This window comes from Pongo abelii, chromosome 18, assembly GCF_028885655.2.
Source record: "Pongo abelii isolate AG06213 chromosome 18, NHGRI_mPonAbe1-v2.0_pri, whole genome shotgun sequence".
In the NCBI taxonomy this organism is placed as follows: Eukaryota; Metazoa; Chordata; class Mammalia; order Primates; family Hominidae; genus Pongo; species Pongo abelii.
The window spans coordinates 28,201,893-28,223,882 of NC_072003.2; the positions used below are offsets into that span (position 1 = coordinate 28,201,893).

Genomic DNA, 21,990 nt, shown 5'->3' on the forward strand with positions numbered 1-21,990 from the left:
ACTTCGCAGGCTGAGCGGGCAGGATAATTGCTCAATGAGCGACTCGGAAGAGGAGCCAATAAGCGGAGAGGTTGCTGGGGCAGCCGGCGTGGGCGGCGTCACTGAGCCGCGCCAACTGAGCCAGGTAGAGCCCTACCCTCTTCTGTTGCTTTCTGCGTGTGGCTCGCGCCGTTCCCCGCCGTCCGTCGACCCCGCTTCCATGTCCCTGGCGGACACAGCTCCCCGGAACCTCCACGCCCATGGCCACTAGGCAGAGGGAGTCGTCTATCACCTCCTGTTGTTCCACCTCGAGCTGCGACGCAGACGACGAGGGCGTGCGCGGCACCTGCGAAGATGCTTCCCTGTGCAAGAGGTGCCTGTCGGGCGCGGGGTTCGGGGCCCCCATCTGGGGCGCAGGCCTAGGTGGGAGGCGGGCCTGCATCTGAAGAATACGCTCAAGGCTGGCAGGGATGCAGCCCCCTCCTCGCACGACCCTCGCTTCCCACCTGTGAAGTGCATGGAGCAGGGCTTCATTTATTTAACGAATCGTTTCTGAGCTTTTGCTGTGAGCCAGGCAGGGAGCAAGCCTGGGTACCGTCGATGGAAGCAGACCCCTGAGCCAGACAGACGAGGCCTTGGGCTTGTTGGAGCTAAACGCTGCTGGAAAGACGACATGAAGCAAATAGTAGCTCCAGCCTCGATGGGTTACGAGGATGAGGGGTGTAGGTTCTCTCTCTTTTGTAGGTTGCATTCTTTAGGGGGTTGGTATGATCCCTGTTGTGCACCTGAAACTCAGGATGACGAGGGGAAATAACCCGCCCAGAGCCAAGTAATATCTCTGCAGAGCCAGTACCACACTAAGTCTCCACTGTTAAGGGTGTGATGGTGGGGATGGGGGCGTAGCCAGCAGAGGTACATGTCAGAGAAAGAGAAAACTTGAGGCTTGAATGTCCGCCATTTATTCCTTCATTCAACAAAATTTTCTGAGACCTTACTTTGTGCCAGGCCTTTACTTTGCAGTGGTTAGTAGGAATTCAGTGGTAGAAATACACCAAGAACAAGACAGACATGGTGTCAGACATACTGGAACTCACAGCTTAGTTGGAAAAGAGAGACAGGAAGCAAATAATTACCTATGAAATATATAATTATGATTTTTTTGTGTTGAGTGCTGACAAATACAGCAGTGCCATTAGAGTTTGTAATTTTGTCAATGATGTTTAAGGTGAGAAGGGTTTGGGCGCGGTGGTTCACGCCTGTAATCCCAGCACTTTGGGAGGCCGAGGTGGGCAGATCACGAGGTCAGGAATTCGAGACCAGCCTGGCCAACATGGTGAAACCGCGTCTTTACTAAAAATACAAACATTAGCTGGGCGTTGTGGCGAGCTCCTGTAATCCCAGCTACTCGGGAGGCTAAGGCCGGAGAATCATTTGAACCCGGGAGGCAGAGGTTGCAGTGAGCCAGGATCGCGCTATTGCACTCCAACCTGGGTGAGAGTGCAAGACTATGTCTCAAAAAAAAAAAGTGAGAAGAAAAGGCTTGAAAAATAGGAAAGTTGTAGGAGAGTGTTCAGAGGAGTGTGAACTGTTAGAGGAACTCAAAAAATGCTTTTAAGGTGGGAGATGGAGGCTGAGGCCACGTAGTGATTGTAGAGTGGGGAAAACCAGTGTGTTGGATTAAACCTTGCACTTTTTATAGGTTCTTGGGGACTAAACATTCAGAGCATGGATTCTGGAGCTAGACTCTGTCAACCTGAGCGTTGCCACTTACTGGCAGTATAAAGTCGGGGAAATTACTAAACTTTTCTGTGGCTCAGTTTCCTGATCTGTAAAATGGGGAGTATAATAATGCATCATAGGTGGGTGTGGACAAAAATGATATTTAATATTAGTAGAGCACTTGGAGCAGTGTCTGGCATGTAGTCCGTGTAAGTGGTGATTGATTAAATTAATAAATACACAAGTATTAAAGTCTTAGAGGCAGTCCCTTGTGAAATTTGTGAATTTGAGTGGATTATACTCAGCTTTTTTTCTTCTGTGGCTTTCAGTTGCTATTGGCCACAGCTGTCTTGGCTAACTGTAACTTCCACCTGCCGGGTTCAAGTGATTCTCCTGCCTCAACCTCCCAAGTAGCTGGGATCACAGGCACACACCACCATGCCCAGCTAATTTTTGCATTTTTAGTGGAGACGGGGCTTCACCACATTGGCCTGGCTGGTTTCGAACTCCTGACCTCAAGTGATCTGCTCGCCTTGGTCTCCCAAAGTGCTGGGATTACAGGCATGAGCCACCCCACCCAGCCTAGTCTTTTCATTTTTAAAACAGTGATAATAAAGGTAACCTTTATGGGTGTCAGGATTAAATGAGATTATCGATGCAGAGGATCTGACACAAAGTGAAGCCCTCAGTAAATTATTATTGCTAGTTTTGATTTCCCTCCAGGCTGAATATTGTTTAGTTAAAGTTGCTGAATGTACAGTAGCTATGAGTTAGGGTGGTTCCTGCTGCCCTGAGTGAGTTATAGCTATAAAATAAAAAGCCAGTCAGCCTTCTGGGGTGGGGTACCTATAAATCTTTTACTTCTGTTTAGTTTGCGTCTTCCTTTGGTACAGAGTCCTTCTGCGGATAAAGAGGATGTTACCTGTCTCAGAGGATTGCTGTGCAGGTGAAATGTGGAGTGCTTCCAGCAGTGCTTGGCATACTGGAGGTGTTCAGAATTGGTAGTTAACGGTCATCACCACCCCTCATTGTCATCAAACAATTATCATCGTTATGATCCTGGACTTGTATCAGAAGTTTTCTGGTTGGATATATTAGGTTTACACTAATTCCATTTGACTCAGTAGGTATCACTTGAGCACTTTTCATGGTAGCCCACTCTCCTTCCCTTCTCTGCTCTCCTTATGATGTCCATCATGCTATGCCACTGAGTCTGTTTTCCCCTCTTTTGTTTACCTATGACCCAACCATCCCACCAACCCTTCACTGTGTCCTCTGCCATTACCACCTGATAATCAACATCAGCTTCTATTTTGTTAGCCTCTCCTTAGCCATTCCCTCCCTCCCTTTGCCTTCACCCTGACCCTTCCCCAGGGATATCCTGTTCTTGAAGCCCTCTCCCATGGCTCCTCCTCCTTCTCATCCACTGTGTATCTCAGGATCAGGGATTTGAGCTTTGTGTCCTCCTGTGTGTGTCCCCGTCTCATTCCATGGAGATCCTTCCTGCCCAGCTGGAGCCCTCCTGATTGCTGTTGTTCACCTCTCCTGATCATTCACCTCATTCATGGAAGACTGGGGTGCCTGGCCCAGAGTGTCCTCTACCTCAGTTCATGACTTCACCTTAGGTGACCTCAGCATCCACATGGAGCCTATGCACGGGGCACTCACTTTCTTGAACACCTGGTCTGCAGTGATCAACTCTTCCTATCTGATTCTGTCACCCATTCCCACCGCAATACCCTGTGTTTTTATCCTGATGCCGCACTGCCTCACAGTTGAGAGTGCAACACTGTCCATCCCTGACCCCTTTTTCCAAGTTGCTTGACCAGTTATTTTCTATTTCCCATGCTGTGCCCATTTCTTCTTAGCACCTCAGTGGTTCTCTCTGTCTTTTAGATGTTCCCTCTGCTGTTACCTCTTAATTGATTACTTAGAGTTCATCCTTCATCCCTCGGTAATTCTGTTGACAGTGCATTTATCTTCCTTGCCCTTTGGTCTTAGTAGACCCAAAATACTGGTTTAACCAAACTATCCATTTTTGCCTTGAATACAGGTGCTAGAAGTCACACAGTAGGGTGGCTTGGTGCTGCTACAACCATGTCAGCCAACCTCAACGTGCCCTTAACAGAACCTGACTATCCTAGTTTGTTTCTCAGATCAACTCACTCTCCCTTTCTCTGGATACTTAATTCAGACATTTTTCCCTTTCTTCAGACTTCTGATTTACCCCACCCCTTTTTCATTCTCAAGATAATATCAGCTATTGCTCAACATAGAAAATGGGAGCCCTTAGAATGAAACTCCCTTAACCTCCCCCAAGAAACTTTGTCTGTTTTGTTTTGAGAGGGAGTTTGGCTGTTGTTGCCCAGGCTGGAGTGCAGTGGCGCGATGTTGGTTCACTGCAACCTCTCCCTCCCGGGTTCAAGCGATTCTCCTGCCTCAGCCTCCCGAGTAGCTGGGACTGACTACAGGCGCCTGCCACCACACCCAGCTAATTTTTGTATTTTTAATAGAGAAGGGGTTTCACCATGTTGGTCAGGCTGGTCTCGAACTCCTGACCTCAGGTGATCCACCTGCCTCAGCCCCTCAAAGTGCTGGGATTACAGGCATGAGCCACCACGCCCGGCCTTCTCCCAAGAAATGTAATCATCCTTTTTTACTTTTATAGTTGTGAATTCCTCCAATAAAGACCACCAGAAACACACCTGTAGTTAAGCAAGCTGGGTTTATTACTTGTTGCAAGGAGGGAAAACTCACACCATGAGGAACTGTGGGGCACATCAGTAAGAGAGTGTTAGACCTTTAGGATCTGGGCTTTGGCTGGGTGATTTGGGGGAAGGTCAAGGGATTTTCTCTGTGTTGAGTACTGAAAGGAGGTGGGAAAATTCTATCTAGTAGCTCTGTCTTTTCTAGAAGGAGATTTGGCTGGAGTAAGGCTAAAGCTGTAACATGTAAAGAAGCCACAGTCACTTCTGTCAGCTGGGAGAAAGAGATGTCTGGTATTCCGTGGGTGGCACAGTGACCTTGCTTTTTTCTGTGCTTAGACAAAATGATGAGGTGGTCTCGTTTCATCTCCTGTCATCAGTGGTGCAGAGTGCCCTTGTGTGGGTGGTCTGCGCGATTGTTTATGTCCAACAGGAGAACAACATGGCCTTCCTGTAGGTGCCAGCCAGCTTCCAACAACATTAGGGCCTGGCCCACAGCACCAGGCCAGGTCCTGGAGGTCAGTGCCGCTCTTCTCTTTTCCACAGTGGAGGAGGTGTTAAAGAGATAAACTGGTAATCCTAGCACTTGGAGAAGCCAAGGCAGGCGGATCACTTGAGCTCAGGAGTTCAAGACCAGCCTGGGCAACATGGGGAAACCTCCTCTCCACAAAACAAAACAAAACAAAACAAAAAAACCCGGTGTCGCGGTGCATGCCAGTAGTCCCATCTACTTTGGGGCTGATGTGGGAGATCACTTGAGCCCAGGAGGTCAAGGCTGCACTGGGCTGAGATTGTGCCGCTGCACTGGGCTGAGATTTTGCCACTGCACTGCAGCCTGGGTGACAAAATGAGATCCTGTCTCAGAAAACAAAAAAAAGAGATAAACCAGAAACTGGGGTTTGCCAGGCAGAAGACAGTACCAGGAGCAGGGGCATGGAGACTGGAGTAGAGTGGTGTATTCGGTGAACTTGACAGAGAGGAGGGAGTGGGTAGCAGGTTAGAATTTAGAAAGCTGCTCAGACAGTGAATCGTGGAAGGTCCCAAGGAGTATGGGTTTTATCCTAAGGGATTTCGAGTGCAGAACTGATATGGTCTCGGTTTGTGTTTTAGAAAAATTCCTAGCAGCTATGTGGGAGAAGGGTTGGTGACAAAAGGGACATCTTCCTCTCTTTTCCACAACCGTAGCCCTTGCTTGGCTCTCCTCACTCACCTGATCTGTTGCAGTGCGCTCTTACCTGCTGGCCAGGGTGATTGTCAGGATCACAAATCTTATTCTGTCACTCACCTAAGATCCTTTTGATTCCCCATCAGCTGCAAGGTAAACATCTGCACTTTGTTGCATGACATACATACTGTACCTTTTCATGATCTGCTCACTCTAGCCTGACAGACCACCAGCTGGACATCTCCACTTGGAAGTCTCAGTATTATCTCCAGTTCACTGTTTCGAAAACTGCTTCATATCAGCTCCTCGTGTTCTCCCTGCCATTCCCAACCTGCAACTCAGTGAATGGTGCCATGGTTTATTCAGTTCACAAGTTAAGGCCGGGTGCGGTGGCTTACACCTGTAATCCCAGCACTTTCGGAGCCGAGATGGGTGGATCACCTGAGGTCAGAAGTTTGAGACCAACCTGGCCAACATGGTGAAAACCCCATCTCTACTAAAAATACAAAAATTAGCTGGGTGTGGTGGTGTGCGCCTGTAATCCCAGCTGTTGGGAGGCTGAGACGGGAGAATCGCTTGAACCGGGGGAGTAGAGGTTGCAGAGTACTGGGATTGTGCTACTGCATTCCGGCCTGGGCAACAGAGGGAGACTCCGTCTCAAAAAAAAAAAAAAAAAAAAAATTTGACATCATCTTGGAACTGCCCTTTTACTTTCTCTCTTGTGCAGTCAGTCACCCAGACCTGTTAACTTTTATCTGCTAAGTATTTAGGGGATGAGGGGATTACTTGGCTAAGTAAGGAAAGGAATCAACTTTCCTTAACCTCTGTTTCTGCCATCTGTGATCTGAACTATGGTACTAGTCTCCCAAATGGGCTCCCCCGATCTCTGTTACCTCTCCCCAATCTGTGTCTCACACTGAAGCCAGAGGTTTGTAAAAGGCCCATTTGATCTTGTCACTCCCTAGCTTAATGGCCTCCTGTTGCCATTAGAAAAAGACCAACATTTCTTACATGGGCTACAGGGCCCAGCCTGCTCTGTGTACTTCCCCAGCCTCACTTCATACCACACTTCCCTCCCCCGTTACCGCCATCCTTTCAGTTCATCTAATATGCCCTGTTTCTTCCATCCTTGGGGCCCTGGAGCATGCCATTCCCTCTGCCTGGAACGCTTCCTCCACCCTCCCTTGCCTGCTTAGTTCCACATTATCTCCTAGGTTAGTGCATTCACTCCACATTCTTTGTTGAGCACCTGCTTTGGTTATGGAGATGCTGTCCTAGACCCTGCCAATGCAGAAGTGAGCCAAACACAGGATGCAGCTCTTATGGAGCATTGGTTCCTGGAGTGGGGGTGGGTCGGGAATAGCCAGGAAACAAATCAGCACAATATGTGTCGTGTGAGACGGTGGGAGATGCAGTGGGTGTGTTGGAAGGAGTTGTCATCTGAGATGGGGTGGCCAGGGAAGCCCTCACTGAGGTCAGTGCAGAGGAAAGGCTTGCAGGGGCAGGGAGTGAGCCTCTGGGTGTCTGGAGAAGCAGTGTCCAGCAGAGAGAAGCAGGAGAGTAGAAAGGTCCTGAGGCAGGAGCTGGCCTGACCTGTTCCAGGAGCACCAAGACTAGGGTGAGGGATGGGGATGAGTGCAGGATAGATCTCGGAGAGCATGGGTGCAGGAGGCGGGGGCAGATGCTGCAGGTCACGCGAGGGAGGCTCTTGTAAGGACCCGACTTTTCCTCTCAGTGGGATGGGAGCTGTTGGAGCATTTGGAACTGAAGAGTGAGGTGGTCTCACATGGTTTTAACAGCATTGCTTCAGCCTCTGTTAGGAGCAGACTGCAGGGGCAAGGACGGAGGCAGGATCAGTTAGTCGGCTGTAGGGGTGTCCCCTGTGAGACAGGCTGGTGCTTGGATGAGGATAGTGGTGATGGAGGTGCTGAGAATGTATCAGATTCTGGGTGCATTTTGAAGGTGGAGTTGATAGAATGTTCTGGCAGAGTGGATATGGGGCAAGACTGAGGGGCCCAAGATGACTCCAAGGTTTTTAGCTTAGCTGAAATGTGGCTCACTCCAAGAGGCCTCTCTGACACCTGCAGACAAGATCTAGCTTCTGTTAAATGTTCTCATAACACCCTGTTCATCTTCTTGGTGGTCATCGGCCCAGTTGTCATTTAGAAAGTGCCTAGTGTTCATCTCTGCCACTGGAATAGACGCGATACCGAGCACAGACCATTCCTACCTTTGCGACACATAAGCTGTATTTGTCAGCTGGCCACAGTGACAGGAACTGAGCGCACATGTTCAAGATTGTGTTTCCTGATGAGGTCTTAACATTCTGGTTTTCTGTTTTACTGACTTTTAGTGGTCTATGTGTTCTAGAAAGCAGACCAGGGCTTATAAGGCTGAAATTTCATTGTGAAAATATAGAACTTAATCTCATTTTCAGCTGCATGGAAAAATGTTCTCCCCTTTAGCAGGTCACAAGGTCTCTCCACAAAGCCAAGTTTTTCCTCACGGCTTAGCCCAGGGCCTTTCCGGCATCCTGATGGCATCTTCTTAGCTATGCCCCAGAGAGTAAGGTCGAGATTGTGATCTGAAATATTTTCAAGGCAGGTGCTGCTTTCCATCCCCAGAGAAGACATGCCACTTCAGAGCTGGAACATTCTGTTAAACATAAATTAGCTGTAAAACTTGTCTTTCAGGCCAGGCGCGGTGGCTCATGCCTGTAATCCCAGCACTTTGGGAGGCTGAGGCAGGCAGATCATGAGGTCAGGAGATGGAGACCATCCTGGCTAACACAGTGAAATCCCGTCTCTACTAAAAATACAAAAAATTAGCTGTGTGTGGCGGCGGGCGCCTGTAGTCCCAGCCACTTGGGAGGCTGAGGCAGGAGAATCACTTGAACCCAGGAGGCGGAGGTTGCAGTGAGCTGAGATCACACCACTGCACTCCAGCCTGGGCGACAGAGCAAGACTCTGTCTTAAAAAAAAAAATTAAAAAAAAAAAAAAAACCTCGTTCATCAATAAAGTGAAATTTTATGGTTTTTTTTTTTTTTGAGACGGAGTTTCACTCTTGTTGCCCAGGCTGGAGTGCAATGGCGCGATCTCAGGTCACCTCAGCCTCCGCCTCCTGGGTTCAAGTGATTCTCCTGCCTCAGCCTCCCGAGTAGCTGGGATTACAGGCACGTGCCACCATGCCCAGCTAATTTAAATTTTATGGTTTTTGATTTCTTATTTTTTCTTTTTCTTTTTTGAGACAGTCTCGCTCTGTCACCCAGGCTGGAGTACAGTGGTGTGATCTCGGCTCACTGTAGCATCTGCCTTCCAGGTTCAAGCGATTCTCATGCCTCAGCCTCCCAAGTAGCTGGAATTACAGGCATGCACCACCACACCTGGCTAATTTTTGTATTTTAGTAGAGATGGGGTTTCACCACGTAGCCAGGCTGTTCTCGAACTCCCGACCTCATGTGATCTGCTTGCCTTGGCCTCCCAAAGTGCTTGGATTACAGGCGTGAGACACCGCACCCGGCCTTGTTTTTTTGTTTTTTTTTTGAGATGAGGTCTTACTCTGTGGCCCAGGGTGGAGGGCAGTGGTATACTCACAGCTTACCGCAGCCTTTACCTCTCCAGGCTCAGGTGATCCTCCCACCTCAGTGTCCTGAGTAGCTGGGACTGTAGGAGTGCGTCACCAGGCCTGGCTGATTTTTGTATTTTTTTTTTTGTAGAGATGGGGTTTTGCCATGTTGCCTACACTGGTCTCAAACTCCTGGGCCTCAAGCAGTCCTCCCACCTTGGCCTCCCAAAGTCCTAGGATTATAGGCATGAGCAAACACAATTGGCCTTGTTTTCATTTTTTTAAGGAGCAGATTAAATTTTGGGATGTGTTTTCCGAAGTTGATGATTTTTACATCAAGAATATCAATTTTGGCCGGGTGTGGTGGCTCACGCCTGTAATCCCAGCACTTTGGGAGGCCGAGGCAGGTGGATCATGAGGTCAGGAGATTGAGACCATCCTGGCTAACATGGTGAAACCCCGTCTCTACTAAAAATACGAAAATTAGCTGGGGGTGGTGGTGGGAGCCTGTAATCCCAGCTGCTTGGGAGGCTGAGTCAGGAGAATTGCTTGAACCCGGGAGTTGCAGGGTGCAGTGAGCCGAGATCATGCCACTGCACTCCAGCCTGGTGACAGAGTGAGACTCCATCTCAAAAGAAAAAGAAAAAGATACCAATTTCAAATTATTTTTTTCTCTTAAAAGGTTAATTTTTTAATGACAGAAGAGTGAGTTCTTTTTTCTCCCCTTAATGGCTGTATTAGTTTGTTCTCATACTGCTATGAAGGAATATCTGTGACTGGGTAATTTATAAAGGAAAAAGGTTTAATTGACTCAGTTCCCATTGCTGGGGAGGTCTCAGGAAACTTACAGTCAGGCGGAAGGCAAAGGAGAAGCAGGTCCCTTCTTCAGAGGGTGGCAGGGTGGAGTGAGTGCCAGGAGGGGAAATGCCAGTCACTTGTAAAACCATCAGATCTCGTGACATGAGAACAGCATGGGGGAAACAGCCCCCATGATCCAATTACCTCCACTTGGTCCTGCCCTTGACATGTAGGGATTATGGGGATTACAATTCAAGGTGAGATTTTGGGTAAGGACACAGCCAAACCGTATCAGTGGCGTAGTAGGAGCATATTGTCCGTGTCATTTCACAGAGATCTGCCTCATTGTTTTTAATGGCTGCACAGTGTTCTGCAGTTTCATACTTTGGCCACTCTTCTGTTGTTCATCATTTAGGTGGCTCTGGTTTTGCTCTGAAAATAGTGTTGTGATCAGCATTTTTGCACGTGTGTGTGAATTTTCTTGTGAAATAGATTCCCAGGGAGAAGTTTCTGCAAAATGCTTCTTGAAAGAGGTTATATCAGTTGTACCTACCTGTGGTGAATGCAGTGCTAATTATTGAATAGTCTCACTCTCTTTCGTTGTTCACCAGCTGCTGGGTAGAAAATAGGCTGTCTCTTTAATTTCTATCCTATAATCACTCATGAGGCTGAGCATTTAACATCTGCTCACTGTCATTGATATTTCTTATGTGAATCCTCTCTCCTGATTATTATTATTATTATTGTTTGAGACAGTCTCACTCTTTCGCCCAGGCTGGAGAGCAGTGGCACAATCTTGGGTCACTGCAGCCTTGACCTCCCTGGTGGCTCAAGTGATCCTCCCACCTCACCCTCCCGAGTAGCTGAGATCACAGGCACGCACTGCCATGCCCAGCTGTGTTTTTTAATTTATTTTTATGTTTTTAGTTTTTCTAGAGACGGAGTCTCACTTGTTGCCCAGGCTGGTCTTGAACTCCTGGGTGCAAGTGATCTGCCCTCCTTGACCTCCCAAAGTGTTGGGATTACAGGTACGAGCCACTGCTTCCAGCCCATGTTATTTCCTGTTGGACTGGTTGTCATGTCTTGTTTGGTTGTGTTTTTCTTGCTGATTGGTAAGAACTTTTTATTTCAGGCATAGTTATCCTGTGCCTTTGCTTTGCTTGCAGTATTTTCTGTCAAGCTGATGCTTGTCTCTTGGTTCAACTTGTATAGTACATTTCATAATTCAGAAATTGTAAATCTTTTTTTCTTTCTTTTGAGACAGGATCTTGCTATGTTGCCCAGGCTGGTCTCGAACTCTTGGGCTCAAGTGATCCTCCTGCCTCAGTCTCCTATGTAGCTGGGATATAGGCACTTGCCCCTGTGCCCAGCTTCAGAAGTTTTAAATCTTTATGATGCAAAATCTGACAGTCTTTACCTTTATAGGTTGTGAGTTTTGGGCAATGCTTAGGCTATTTCCAATTATTATAACTTATCTTTTATCATTTTTCTGGCATTGGTTTTATGGTTGGCTTCTTCATCTGTCTTTTTTAGTGTCTGCAGTGTTGATTTTATTCCACATCATTAGCCATTTGTCCCCATACCAACTATTGAATGGTCTGTATTTCCCCATTGATTTGAGGCAACACTTGTATTATATATAAATTCTTTTTATTTATTTATTTATTTATTTATTTATTTATTTATTTATTTATTTTGTGACGGAGTCTCGCTCTGTGGCCCAGGCTAGAGTGCAATGGTGCAATCTTGGCTCACTGCAACCTCCACCTCCTGGGTTCAAGCGATTATCCTGTCTTAGCCTCTGGAGAAGCTGGGATTACAGACATGCACCACCATGCCCAGCTAATTTCTGTATTTTTAGTAGAGATGGGGTTTCACCATGTTGGCCAGGCTGGTCTCAAACTCCTGACCTCGGGTGATTCACCTGCCTCAGCCTCCCAAAGCGTTGGGATTACAGGCGTGAGCCACCGCACCCAGCCTTTACACTAAATTCTTATTTACACTTTAACATTGCAATGTGTGTTTCATCCTTGACTTCCCGTTAAATTGATTTCTTTTTTTTTTGAGATGGAGTCTTGCTCTGTCACCCAGGCTGGAGTGCAGTGGCTCAATCTCGGCTCACCACAACCTCTGCCTCTGGGGTTCAAGTGATTCTCCTGCCTCAGCCTTCCTTGTAGCTGGGATCACAGGCATGAGCCACCATGTGTGGCTAATTTTTTGTAGTTTTAGTAGAGACGGGATTTCACCGTGTTGGCCAGGCTGGTCTCAAACTCCTGACCTCAGGTGATCCGCCTGCCTTGGCCTCCCAAAATGCTGGGATTACAAGCGTAAGCCACTACGCCCGGCCTAAATTGCTTTCTTTCTTTCAAGTTGATAGCTCAAAATGTTGACTTCCAAAGGTTTTTAGTTGTAAATTGAGTCAGAGTTCCCGCAACTTGTTTCGCAGGGGTAAGGATAGGTTTTTACCCGGGAATTACTGAGTGTTCTTAGTCCATTTGAGTAGCTTTGCTCCAGGAGGGAAGAAGAAAAAGAAAGAATCCTAGGAAAGGACATCTGTCTCTCAAGAGTCCATTTCCTTTCATCAGGAAAGCAGTATCTTTTCAGGAAACTCTTACACAGTAGACCTGTTATTATAAAAGAGTAAAAAGTTGAAAAAGTTTAAATTTTTAAACAGCATATTTTTCAGAATGTATCCTCATCTTTAAGCAACACATGACTTACATGTACATGTATACAGACAAACACACATACATCATTTAAGCAACTCAAGTGTTATGAGGGAAAAAACAAGTGTGTATGGGGGGCAGATTTAAATCCAGGTGAGTAAATTTGAACACCTACATTAAACCTTCAGTTCTCTATGTTTATAGAATTAAGTTCCACAGCTGATGTAACTGACTTCAATCTGTAAAGCCGAGCCTGCCTTGTAGGATCTTATGAGGGTTCCTATTTGTGTGTATTCATATTTTGCCAAGCATTTGGAATAATGCCTGGCACATACTAAGCACTTGGTGACTGTTGATTAAAGAAGTAAATGAGGCTCCAGGCTTGATCCTTATAGGCCGGGTGAGCAGGGAGGCCCCTTTTCATTCTTTGACGCCTCAGATGAGGAAATGCCTGTTGGAGGGGATTTCACACCTTTCACAAGAAGGCCCTCTTGTTCCAGTTGACGCTCGTGGAGATAGGACTCAGTCAGTAAATGCTTCTTGAATGAAGTATTAGGTGGTTGGACCAGATCTGTCTTTCCCATGGGAGGAAAGTGAGATGATTTTAGGTGTTACACAGATGCTTATCATTTTCGTAGTTAGCTATTTATTACAGTGTTGTGTTAGCAGAAAATATTAGGCAGCACCTCAAACCTAAGTATTTTTAAAAAGTGAGTGATTTAAAGACACACTAAATTGAACAGGTGGCATGTGAATGTCATGGAAACTGAAAGCATTTATGGATTGAAAGAAAACTGGGAAAATCTTTGAGGTCTTTCCAAATCTGAGATGTTTGATTCTTTGAATCTGGGCTTTGAATATGAAATCAGGATATACAAATAGAAGTGATGTTCTCTGGGTTTTGGGAGCAGAGACGTGTAATGGAAATTGACGGGCAGAACTAGATGCACAGTGTCAAGCAGCGTGCAGAGATAACAGTGTATTAACACTTTGGTGTCTGCAGTGGGCAGCCTTGTGTGTGTATGTATGTATTCTCTAACAAAATTGGGAACATCCTATACATACAATTTTATAAGTAGGTTTGTTCACCTGATACTATAACTCTGTGTTCAGTGTTCCTGCAGAGAAATCTTTATGCCCATTCTTGATGATTTTCTTAGGATTAAGTCCTAGAAATGGGATTGTGTGGTCATTGTGTATGCATGTGTTTCAGGCCTTTTATACTTGTCATCACAGTGCCTTGCAGTATGATTGTGCCAGTTTAAGGTTCTGGCAGCTTGAGTGCCCTCTTCCCTATCCCTCTCCAAAGCCAAGTTAGATTAAATAATAGTTTTGTTGGGCTGGGCACAGTAGCTCACACCTGTAATCCCAGCACTTTGGGAGGCTGAGGCAGGCAGATCACGACATCAGGAGTTTGAGACCAGCCTGCCCAAGATGGTGAAACCCCGTCTCTACTAAAAATACAAAAATTAGCCAGGCATGGTGGCGGGCACCTGTAATCCCAGCTACTCGGGAGGCTGAGGCAGGAGAATCGCTTGAAACTGGAAGGCGGAGGTTGCAGTGAGCCGAGATCACGCCATTGCACTCCAGCCTGGACAACAAGAGCAAAACTCCATCTCAAATAATAATAATAATAATAATAATAACAACAACAACAATAATAGTTTTGTTGCCAATTTCTTCAGTAGTTGGTTCACTTACTCTCCAGCTGATGTCCTATAAATCCTGAAACTTGCTGCTTGTCTCCCTTCAGAACTCCCATCAGCAGCACCTGACAGCACTCTCCTCCTCAGTGCCCAACACTGGGTGGCAAATCTTTTCATCTTGGCCGCTCTGATAGGCTGGACAGTGAGATCCTTCTTCCTAGGGCGCATGGAAACCTGTTGCGGAGTGGGAGGAGGGAAGTGTTAGGGGCACTAGGAGGTGGGAGCCAGTGGGATTTGCTGGCTGGGTGTGTTTGCATTATGGACCCGTGCATCTCACCACTCTCTATCACTGCACACCACTGTGACCACAGACAGGGTGCCTGCCAGGCCCTGCATCCTGAACCTGCTTCTCCCTCTGGCCTCCTCTCCAGTTTCTTACTGTCCTCCGGCCTCCCTGCCTCCTCTCTGTACTGGAGGCTCAGGTGTGTTCCCCAAGTCTTTCTGCCTGCCCTTCCTCCTGTCTAGAATGCCTTTTGGACACCTGACTCTCCCATTCTCCAGGGCTCGCCACGGCCATCCCCTTCTGAGAGAGGCCTCCCCCGACACCTTCATCCTCTCTACGAGTCACTGCCTTCATTCCTCATTATCTTGTAATTATCTGCCTCTCCTTTCTCTCCTTGTTTACCACTGTATCCTCAGTGCCTAGCACTTGGCAGATACCCACATGTTCCTTGACTACACTAGTCGTATTGAATAGTGTGAAGAATCCAGAGGTGAGAGGATAGAACCTGCTCTTTATTATCCAAGAGTCCAACAAGTTATGGCTTCCAGAGGGAGGCAAATTGATCAGGTTTTCAACAGAGCTGCTTAGCAGTGGGGCGAGTGCCTTCCTTGGGGAAGTAGTCAAGCAGTGACTTGATGTTGTTGCATTGATTCCTGCACTGGATGTTAGGGTTGACGAGATCATTTCTAAGGTCCCTTCCGATCCTTGAAACTGTGGGATGAGTATTCTCATCTGTGCGTTGCTGGGCTGCCATTCTTGTTTCAACTGCAGATGTGGCTTTTACCACTAGATGACACTATATGATTTCTTTGAAATCAGTATTTCCCAAACTGGCAACCACATAGAGAAAATACATTTTTCATTGCACTTACACCCTCAACACACACTTAAAACAAAAGTAGGCTGGGCACGGTGACTCACGCCAGTAATCTCAGCACCTTGGGAGGCGGAGGTTGGAGAATCACTTGAAGCCGGGAGTAAGTGTCATGAATGTCTTAATCCTTACTATAGGTGATGCATCCTATTTTTTATTTTACTTTGTTTGACATTTAAAAAAGTAGTGCAGGTTTGCAAACGAATTGATTTTATTGTATTAATGGGTCGTGACTAACTGTTTGAAAACCATTTTTTTTAAGTATACTGTTATAAAACTGTGTGGGTATGCTGTTTTCCTTTGACAGTCTGGGCTTGTATAACAGATCATGCCCATTAGTGAATATTTTGCATGTTTCTGTGCTGAGTTGCTGCATGCAGCAGCTGAACATGTGCTTCCTTTTGGGTGTCTGTGGATGCAGGAGGTTGGGAGATTGTGCAGAATTCAATACTTATTGTAGTCAGGCCAGAGGTAAGCCTTAGTAGTAGATTTAAAGCTATATTATCTGCTTCTAGAAGCTGAGAGACATGACACACCCATACCCTAAATTTCACCTTACTTAGCAGGCAACAAGAAATGGGGACATTACTCAGGGTATCATTAGGATGCTTTGGGCTGCAAGTAACAGAAGCCTGACTCAAATTGGCTAAAAGGGTGAAGGCACTTATTATCTCACAAAATCAGTGTTCAGAGGTAGAGCAGTCTGCAGGCCCAGAGCAGCTGAGCATGGCCTTCGGGATCCCGGTTCTTTTCATGACTTTTCAGTCGTCCTAAAGCTGGTTCTACTCATGGTTGCAAGAAGGCTTCCTGTGCTGAATGAAGCCTTAACTCCTTGTAGTATAGACTGGCTAGAGAGAATTAAGGCTACTGTGGCATTTTCCACATTGTTTTGTTTGTGCTTGCTTTGTTCATTTCTTCCTAGTTTCTCCACTGTGACCTCCCTAAGAAGAGTGAAATGATTGGCACCTAATACAGAGTCAGGAGAAACACTTGGGTTAATTCATGCTGTTTGTCAAGTGTTTCTGAGTCTACCTTCCTCTGGGCACAGGCCTTTTCATTTAGTGGAATTAACTGACTAGCTCTGGCCTTGAGTTTGCAGAGTGAATAAATGGCTGCACATCTTCTGTAGGAAGCATGAAGTGAGGCTATTTGCTATGTAGGGTCCTGGGAAGTGAATTAGCAATATGAGGAAAGGGAGTGAGAAGCCCACTGTGGGCAATGTAATGGGCGGTGTAATGTGAACATAAAGATGAATGGATGGCTGCATCTTCACATGTGTAACAGGGCACTAAATGTGCACTTGGCCTTTTGAGGTGGATGGTTGGTTTTCCTCGAGTTCCTTGACCTGGTTCCTGGGAACCTGGCAGTGGACCTTGGCCTGAACCTACTCAATCTCTACTCACCTTCCTCCTTTTTTCTCCCTTTAGGTTTGCAGTAAGCATTGGCTACTGGCATGACCCTTACATTCAGCACTTTGTGAGACTGTCTAAAGAGAGGAAAGCCCCTGAAATCAACAGAGGCAAGTGACCATCTCCCTCCCAACCAGCACCTCATCAGCTGCCTGAGGTTTTAGGGGTTCATTCTTGAAGGAAGTCATGGTGTGCTCCCTTTCCAGCTGTGTGCAAAAGTGCTTATTTCCCCAGATCCTCACCAACACAGTGTGTTATAAAACTTGTTTGCAGCCATAAAAAGGAATGAGATCACGTCCTTTGCAGGGACATGGATGAAGCTGGAAGCCATTCTTAGCAAACTAACAGAGGAACAGAAAACCAAACACTGCATGTTCTCACTCATAAATGGGAGTTGAACAGTGAGAACACATGGACACAGAGAGGGGAACATCACACACTGGGGCCTGTCAGGGGTGAGGGGCAAGGGGAGGGAGAGCATTAGGAGAAATACCTAGTGTATGCGGGGTTTAAAATCTAGATGACGGGTTGATGAGCGCAGCAAACCACAATGGCACATGTATACCGATGTAACAAACCTGCACATGCTGCACATGTATCCCGGAACTTAAAGTAAAAAAGAAAAAAAAACAACATCTACTTCCATATTAAAATCACAATAATTTTTGAAATTTTATTAAATTTAATGAGTTGGAAAAAAGTATTAATCTTTGTTAATCTGTCATGTGAAAAATGGTATCTTATTGCAATTTTTAAAATATTTCTCCTATTTATAGGTGACATTGAGGATCATTTTCATATGTTTGAAGCCCATTTAAATATCTTTCACTGTAAACTGTCCCTATCAGGAATCACTTTTTTTTTTTCCCCAATGAAAAAAATACATAAACCTTTATTTTTCACATCTGTATTCCTACACTAATTGGATACATACGGAGAAACTGCTTTATAGTACAGGTATGAGGAGGAGAGTCTCTTAGAGTTTACATCAGACTTTTTCTGTGGTTGGTTGGTTGCCTATGGCTCATCTAGGTCTGTGGACTAATTATGTGGATTTAATTGGATTCTTCTATAAGGAGACATTCCAAAGGCTTTTGTATATTTCAGGCTGAGTATATCTTAGTTTTCACGCCTCTTGTCTGTGTATATGAATCTTCCCTAAGGATGGAAATTGAGGATTTCTGCCCAGTTGCGCAGCTTGAGGGTTATAAGTCTAGAGGACATGGGTCTTTTACAGCTTTGTTGATGTTCCTCACTGTGGGTGGGAAGGAAAGTGTTGTGAGACCTGGTAATTCTCAGATGAGGGAGGGCTCAGAGGTGCTGACAGCAGTAGGCCTAGGCTTAGGAGATTTGGCCCTTAAGATTCTTCAACAGGGCTGGGCGCAGTGGCTCACACCTGTGATCCTAGCACTTCGGGAGGCCGAGGCGGGCAGATCACGAGGTCAGGAGATCGAGACCATCCTGGCTAACATGGTGAAACCCCGTCTCTACTAAAAATACAAAAAATTAGCCGGGCGTGGTGGCGGGTGCCTGTGGTCCCAGCTACTCGGGAGGCTGAGGCAGGAGAATGGCGTGAACCCGGGAGGCAGAGCTTGCAGTGAGCGGAGATTGTGCCACTGCACTCCAGCCTGGGCGACAGAGCAATACTCCATCTCAAAAAAAAAAAAAAAAAAAAAAAATTCTTCAACAGGGTTGGGTGCGGTGGCTCACGTCTGTAATCCTAACACTTTGGGAGGCCGAGGCAGGTAGATCACTTGAGCTCAGGAGTTCAAGACCAGCCTGGGCAACACGGTGAAACCTTGTCTCTACAAAAAATAAAAAATTAGCCAGGTGTGGTGGCATGTGCCTGTAGTCCCAGCTACTTGGGAGGCTGAGGTGGGAAGGTCACTAGAGCTCAGGCAATCGAAGCTGCAGTGAGCCAAGAGTGTGCCATTGCATTCTATCCTGGGTGACAGAGCAAGACCCTGTCTTAAAAAAAAGAGTCTTCAGTAGATTTATTTTCCTCCCCGGCTCACAGTATGAGTAGTGTTGGCCATTTAAGTATTTATTTATTTTGAAGCTCGCACCAACAGGTAACTTGTTCCAGAACATAGCTAGAATATGGTTTCAGATGCCTGCCCCTTAGAAACTCCAGAGTGTAAAGAGAAGTCTCTCTCTGGATGTGCTTGTGCCATGTACAACATTTGATTGGCAGCAGCCTGAATGTGTTAAGTCCCCAGTTCCTCTTTCCCAGACAGCAGAGTATGCAGGAAAGGTAGTCATTCAGCTCCATTCTGGCTTAGCAGTGTAAAGCCTGAGAGGGAAGAGATGGAGAATTACTTTTTGTTGCCTTATTTTAGTGTTAATGACGCTATTAGGCTCTGCAGATAATTTCCATCAAGGAAATCAAAGGCTTTGAGACAGGAGCCTGCCTTATTCTCAGCCAGATTGAGAAATTGACCAAATGACCATAATTCTTGTGTGTGCAGGGAATCTTGGCCCTCAGGTTGGATCCTGTAGGTGGGTTCTATAAGAAATGCCAAGAAATTTTAAAGTGGTGGTTTCTGAAAACAAGGACATGCAATTTTATTTTGCATTCCCTCCCCTTCTCTTGAGGCAGATTTCCTAACAAATGCTGCACAGGCAAAGACCCCCACCCCACGCCCTGGCAGCACCCCTCTCTTCTACCCTGGATTTGAACCTTAGAATGCAGCCAAATTGGAGAGTGCCTCCCAAATGGTGTATGGTGAGGACATTTTTCCCCCAATGTCCAATCCGTCGCAGATGATATCTCTGTAAAATACAATAGAAATGATCCAGAAAAATAAAATGAAAATGACATACAATGTACAATTCCAAATCATTTATTAGTAGATTGAACAGACTTGAAATTTCTCTGTCAAATTGTAATAAAGTTTCTAAATGCTATCAGATTTTTTTCTTAAAATAGTCACATACTGTTAACAGCCATGCGCGTATTTTGAGCAGCAGAGTTTTAGAGCACAGACAGACCTTGTGGTCTTTTTTTCTTTATTTCCCATCTCCTTTTCCCCAGCCCTTCACCCAAAAACTTAACAGTGGCGCAATCTTGGGCCACCGCAACCTCTGCCTCCTGGGTTCAAGCAATTCTTGTACTTCATCCTCCCAAAAAGCTGGGATTACAGTTGTGCACCACCACGCCTGGCTAATTTTTGTGTTTTTAGTAGCAAGCTATTTTATTAGGCAGCAATTTGCTGGTCTTCTCTGCGACCCCCATTTTACATAGAGACTAACCCATTCAGGGTGGAGGTGAAGGGAACAGGATAATACGTATAGCTTGCTTTGTGTTAACATTTATCTGCTCAGTTTCCTGACCCATAATACTATTTTTCATATGGTCTCATATGAGTCTGAGTCCAGAGTAGCTTTCTCATATGGTCTGAGTCCAGAGTAGCTTTCACTATAGCCATGAAAGGCACATTTCCAAGATGGACTTCAGACGTTTCAATGTAAAACACTTATTTTTCATACATAAAACTATAGCTCATTTTTTCAAAGGTAGTTAATTGCTTCATGAAATAGATTGTACTTACCTTGGTTCAGATGCCTTTAACAAAAAAAAAAAAAAAAAAGAATTTGAAAGTTGCTATTTCTCCCATAGAGTCTGCAGATTAACCTCTGACACTGCAGAAGGGCGCATGCTTTCTGTTTTGCTCTTCTCCTGGGGTGGGCTTCACAGGGATAATTTCTGTCATCACTGGGTGATAGCTTGTTTCTGTGCCCACCCCCCCCCCCCCCAACCTCCCCAGGATATTTTGCTCGAGTCCATGGTGTCAGTCAGCTTATAAAGGCATTTCTACGGAAGACAGAATGTCATTGTCAAATTGTCAACCTTGGGGCAGGCATGGATACCACCTTCTGGAGATTAAAGGTATGTTCAAATTCCCTTCCTTCCTCCCTAAGTGTTTAAATTTAATTTTTGGAAGATTTCACCTAATTCGCAATTTAAAAATATATTAAAAGTTATGCAGTGAAAGCCTGTCTCCCACCCCTGTCCCATCTGCCTAGATGCCCCTACGACTCTCAGTCCTGTTTTATCTCACCAGGGCCTTAGTGACAGATATTTTGGGTTGTCTCTAATTGTTGTTACAAATGGAGCTATAATAAAAATCCTTATATTTCCCTCAGTATGAGTAGAAATATGTCAGGAGGAGAAATTCTACCAGTAGAATTGCTGGAATGGAGAGCTCATGCATGCATTTGTAACCTTTTTTTTGAGCCAGAGTCTTGCCCTGTCACCCAGGCTGGAATGCAATGGCACAGTCATGGCTCACTGCAGCCTCGAACTCCTGGACTTAAGCAGTCCTCCCACATCAGCCTCCCAAGTAGCTGGGACCACAGGCATGCGCCACCACATCTGGCTAATTTTTAAGTTTTTGTGTAGAGACAGTGGTCTCACTATGTTGCCCAGGCTGGTCCTGAACTCCTGGCCTCAAGTGATCCTCCTGCCTCAGCCTCTCAAAGTGCTGGGATTACAGGCATTAGCCACTGCGCCCAGCCTACATTTTTAATTTTGACAGTAACTAAGATTTTGTCAGTGTCAGGATAATGACCTCTTGGGTAAAATTTGGAGATTCACATGGCTGGGTGATGATAATATGTTGCCAAGCCATTTTGTAGTCTTTTTCTGATTTGGTCTCTTAACTGCTCTGTTAGAGTATGAATGCAGGTCTAATTACATTCTCACAGGGAAAGAAAACTGGAGTGTGGTCTTTGACTCCTGGGCTTAGGGTTTTTTGTTTTTTTTTTTTTTTTTTTTTGAGACAGTCTTGCTCTGTTGCCCAGGCTGGAGTACAATGGCACGATCTTGGCCCACTGCAGCCTCTACCTCCCGGGTTCAAGCGATTCTCCTGCCTTAGCCTCCTGAATAGCTTGGACTACAGGTGCACACCACCACACCTGGCTAATTTTTGTATTTTTAGTAGAGACGGGGTTTCACCGTGTTGGCCAGGCTGCTCACAATCTCCTGACCTTGTGATCTGCCCACCTCGGCCTCCCAAAGTGCTGGGATTACAGGCGTGAGCCACCACGCCTGGCCTCCTGGGCTTAGATTTTAATAGCCAAACCATTTCCCTGCAAAATCCTCACTAATTGGCCAGTCATGGTGGTTCACACCTGTAATCCCAGCACTTTGGGTGGCTGAGGTGGGCAGATCACTTGAGG

At 46.0% G+C, this 21,990-nt stretch overlaps 1 protein-coding gene across 4 annotated transcripts in view; it reads left to right on the forward strand.

Annotated features, from left to right (window-relative positions):
• Positions 1-20: 20 nt before the first annotated feature.
• Positions 21-21,990, forward strand: part of LCMT1 (leucine carboxyl methyltransferase 1) — a 65,719-nt gene continuing 43,749 nt past the window's right edge. Inside the window, exons 1-3 of one of the 4 annotated variants that reach the window (XM_009250567.4) lie at positions 21-352; positions 16,828-16,919; positions 20,577-20,698. In XM_009250567.4, the coding sequence (XP_009248842.1) occupies positions 240-352; positions 16,828-16,919; positions 20,577-20,698 (327 nt within the window). In that variant the 5' untranslated portion in view covers positions 21-239. The remainder of the gene's footprint in view (positions 353-16,827; positions 16,920-20,576; positions 20,699-21,990) is intronic. The other 3 variants (XM_054533672.2, XM_054533673.2, XM_054533674.2) reach the window with 3 other exon arrangements.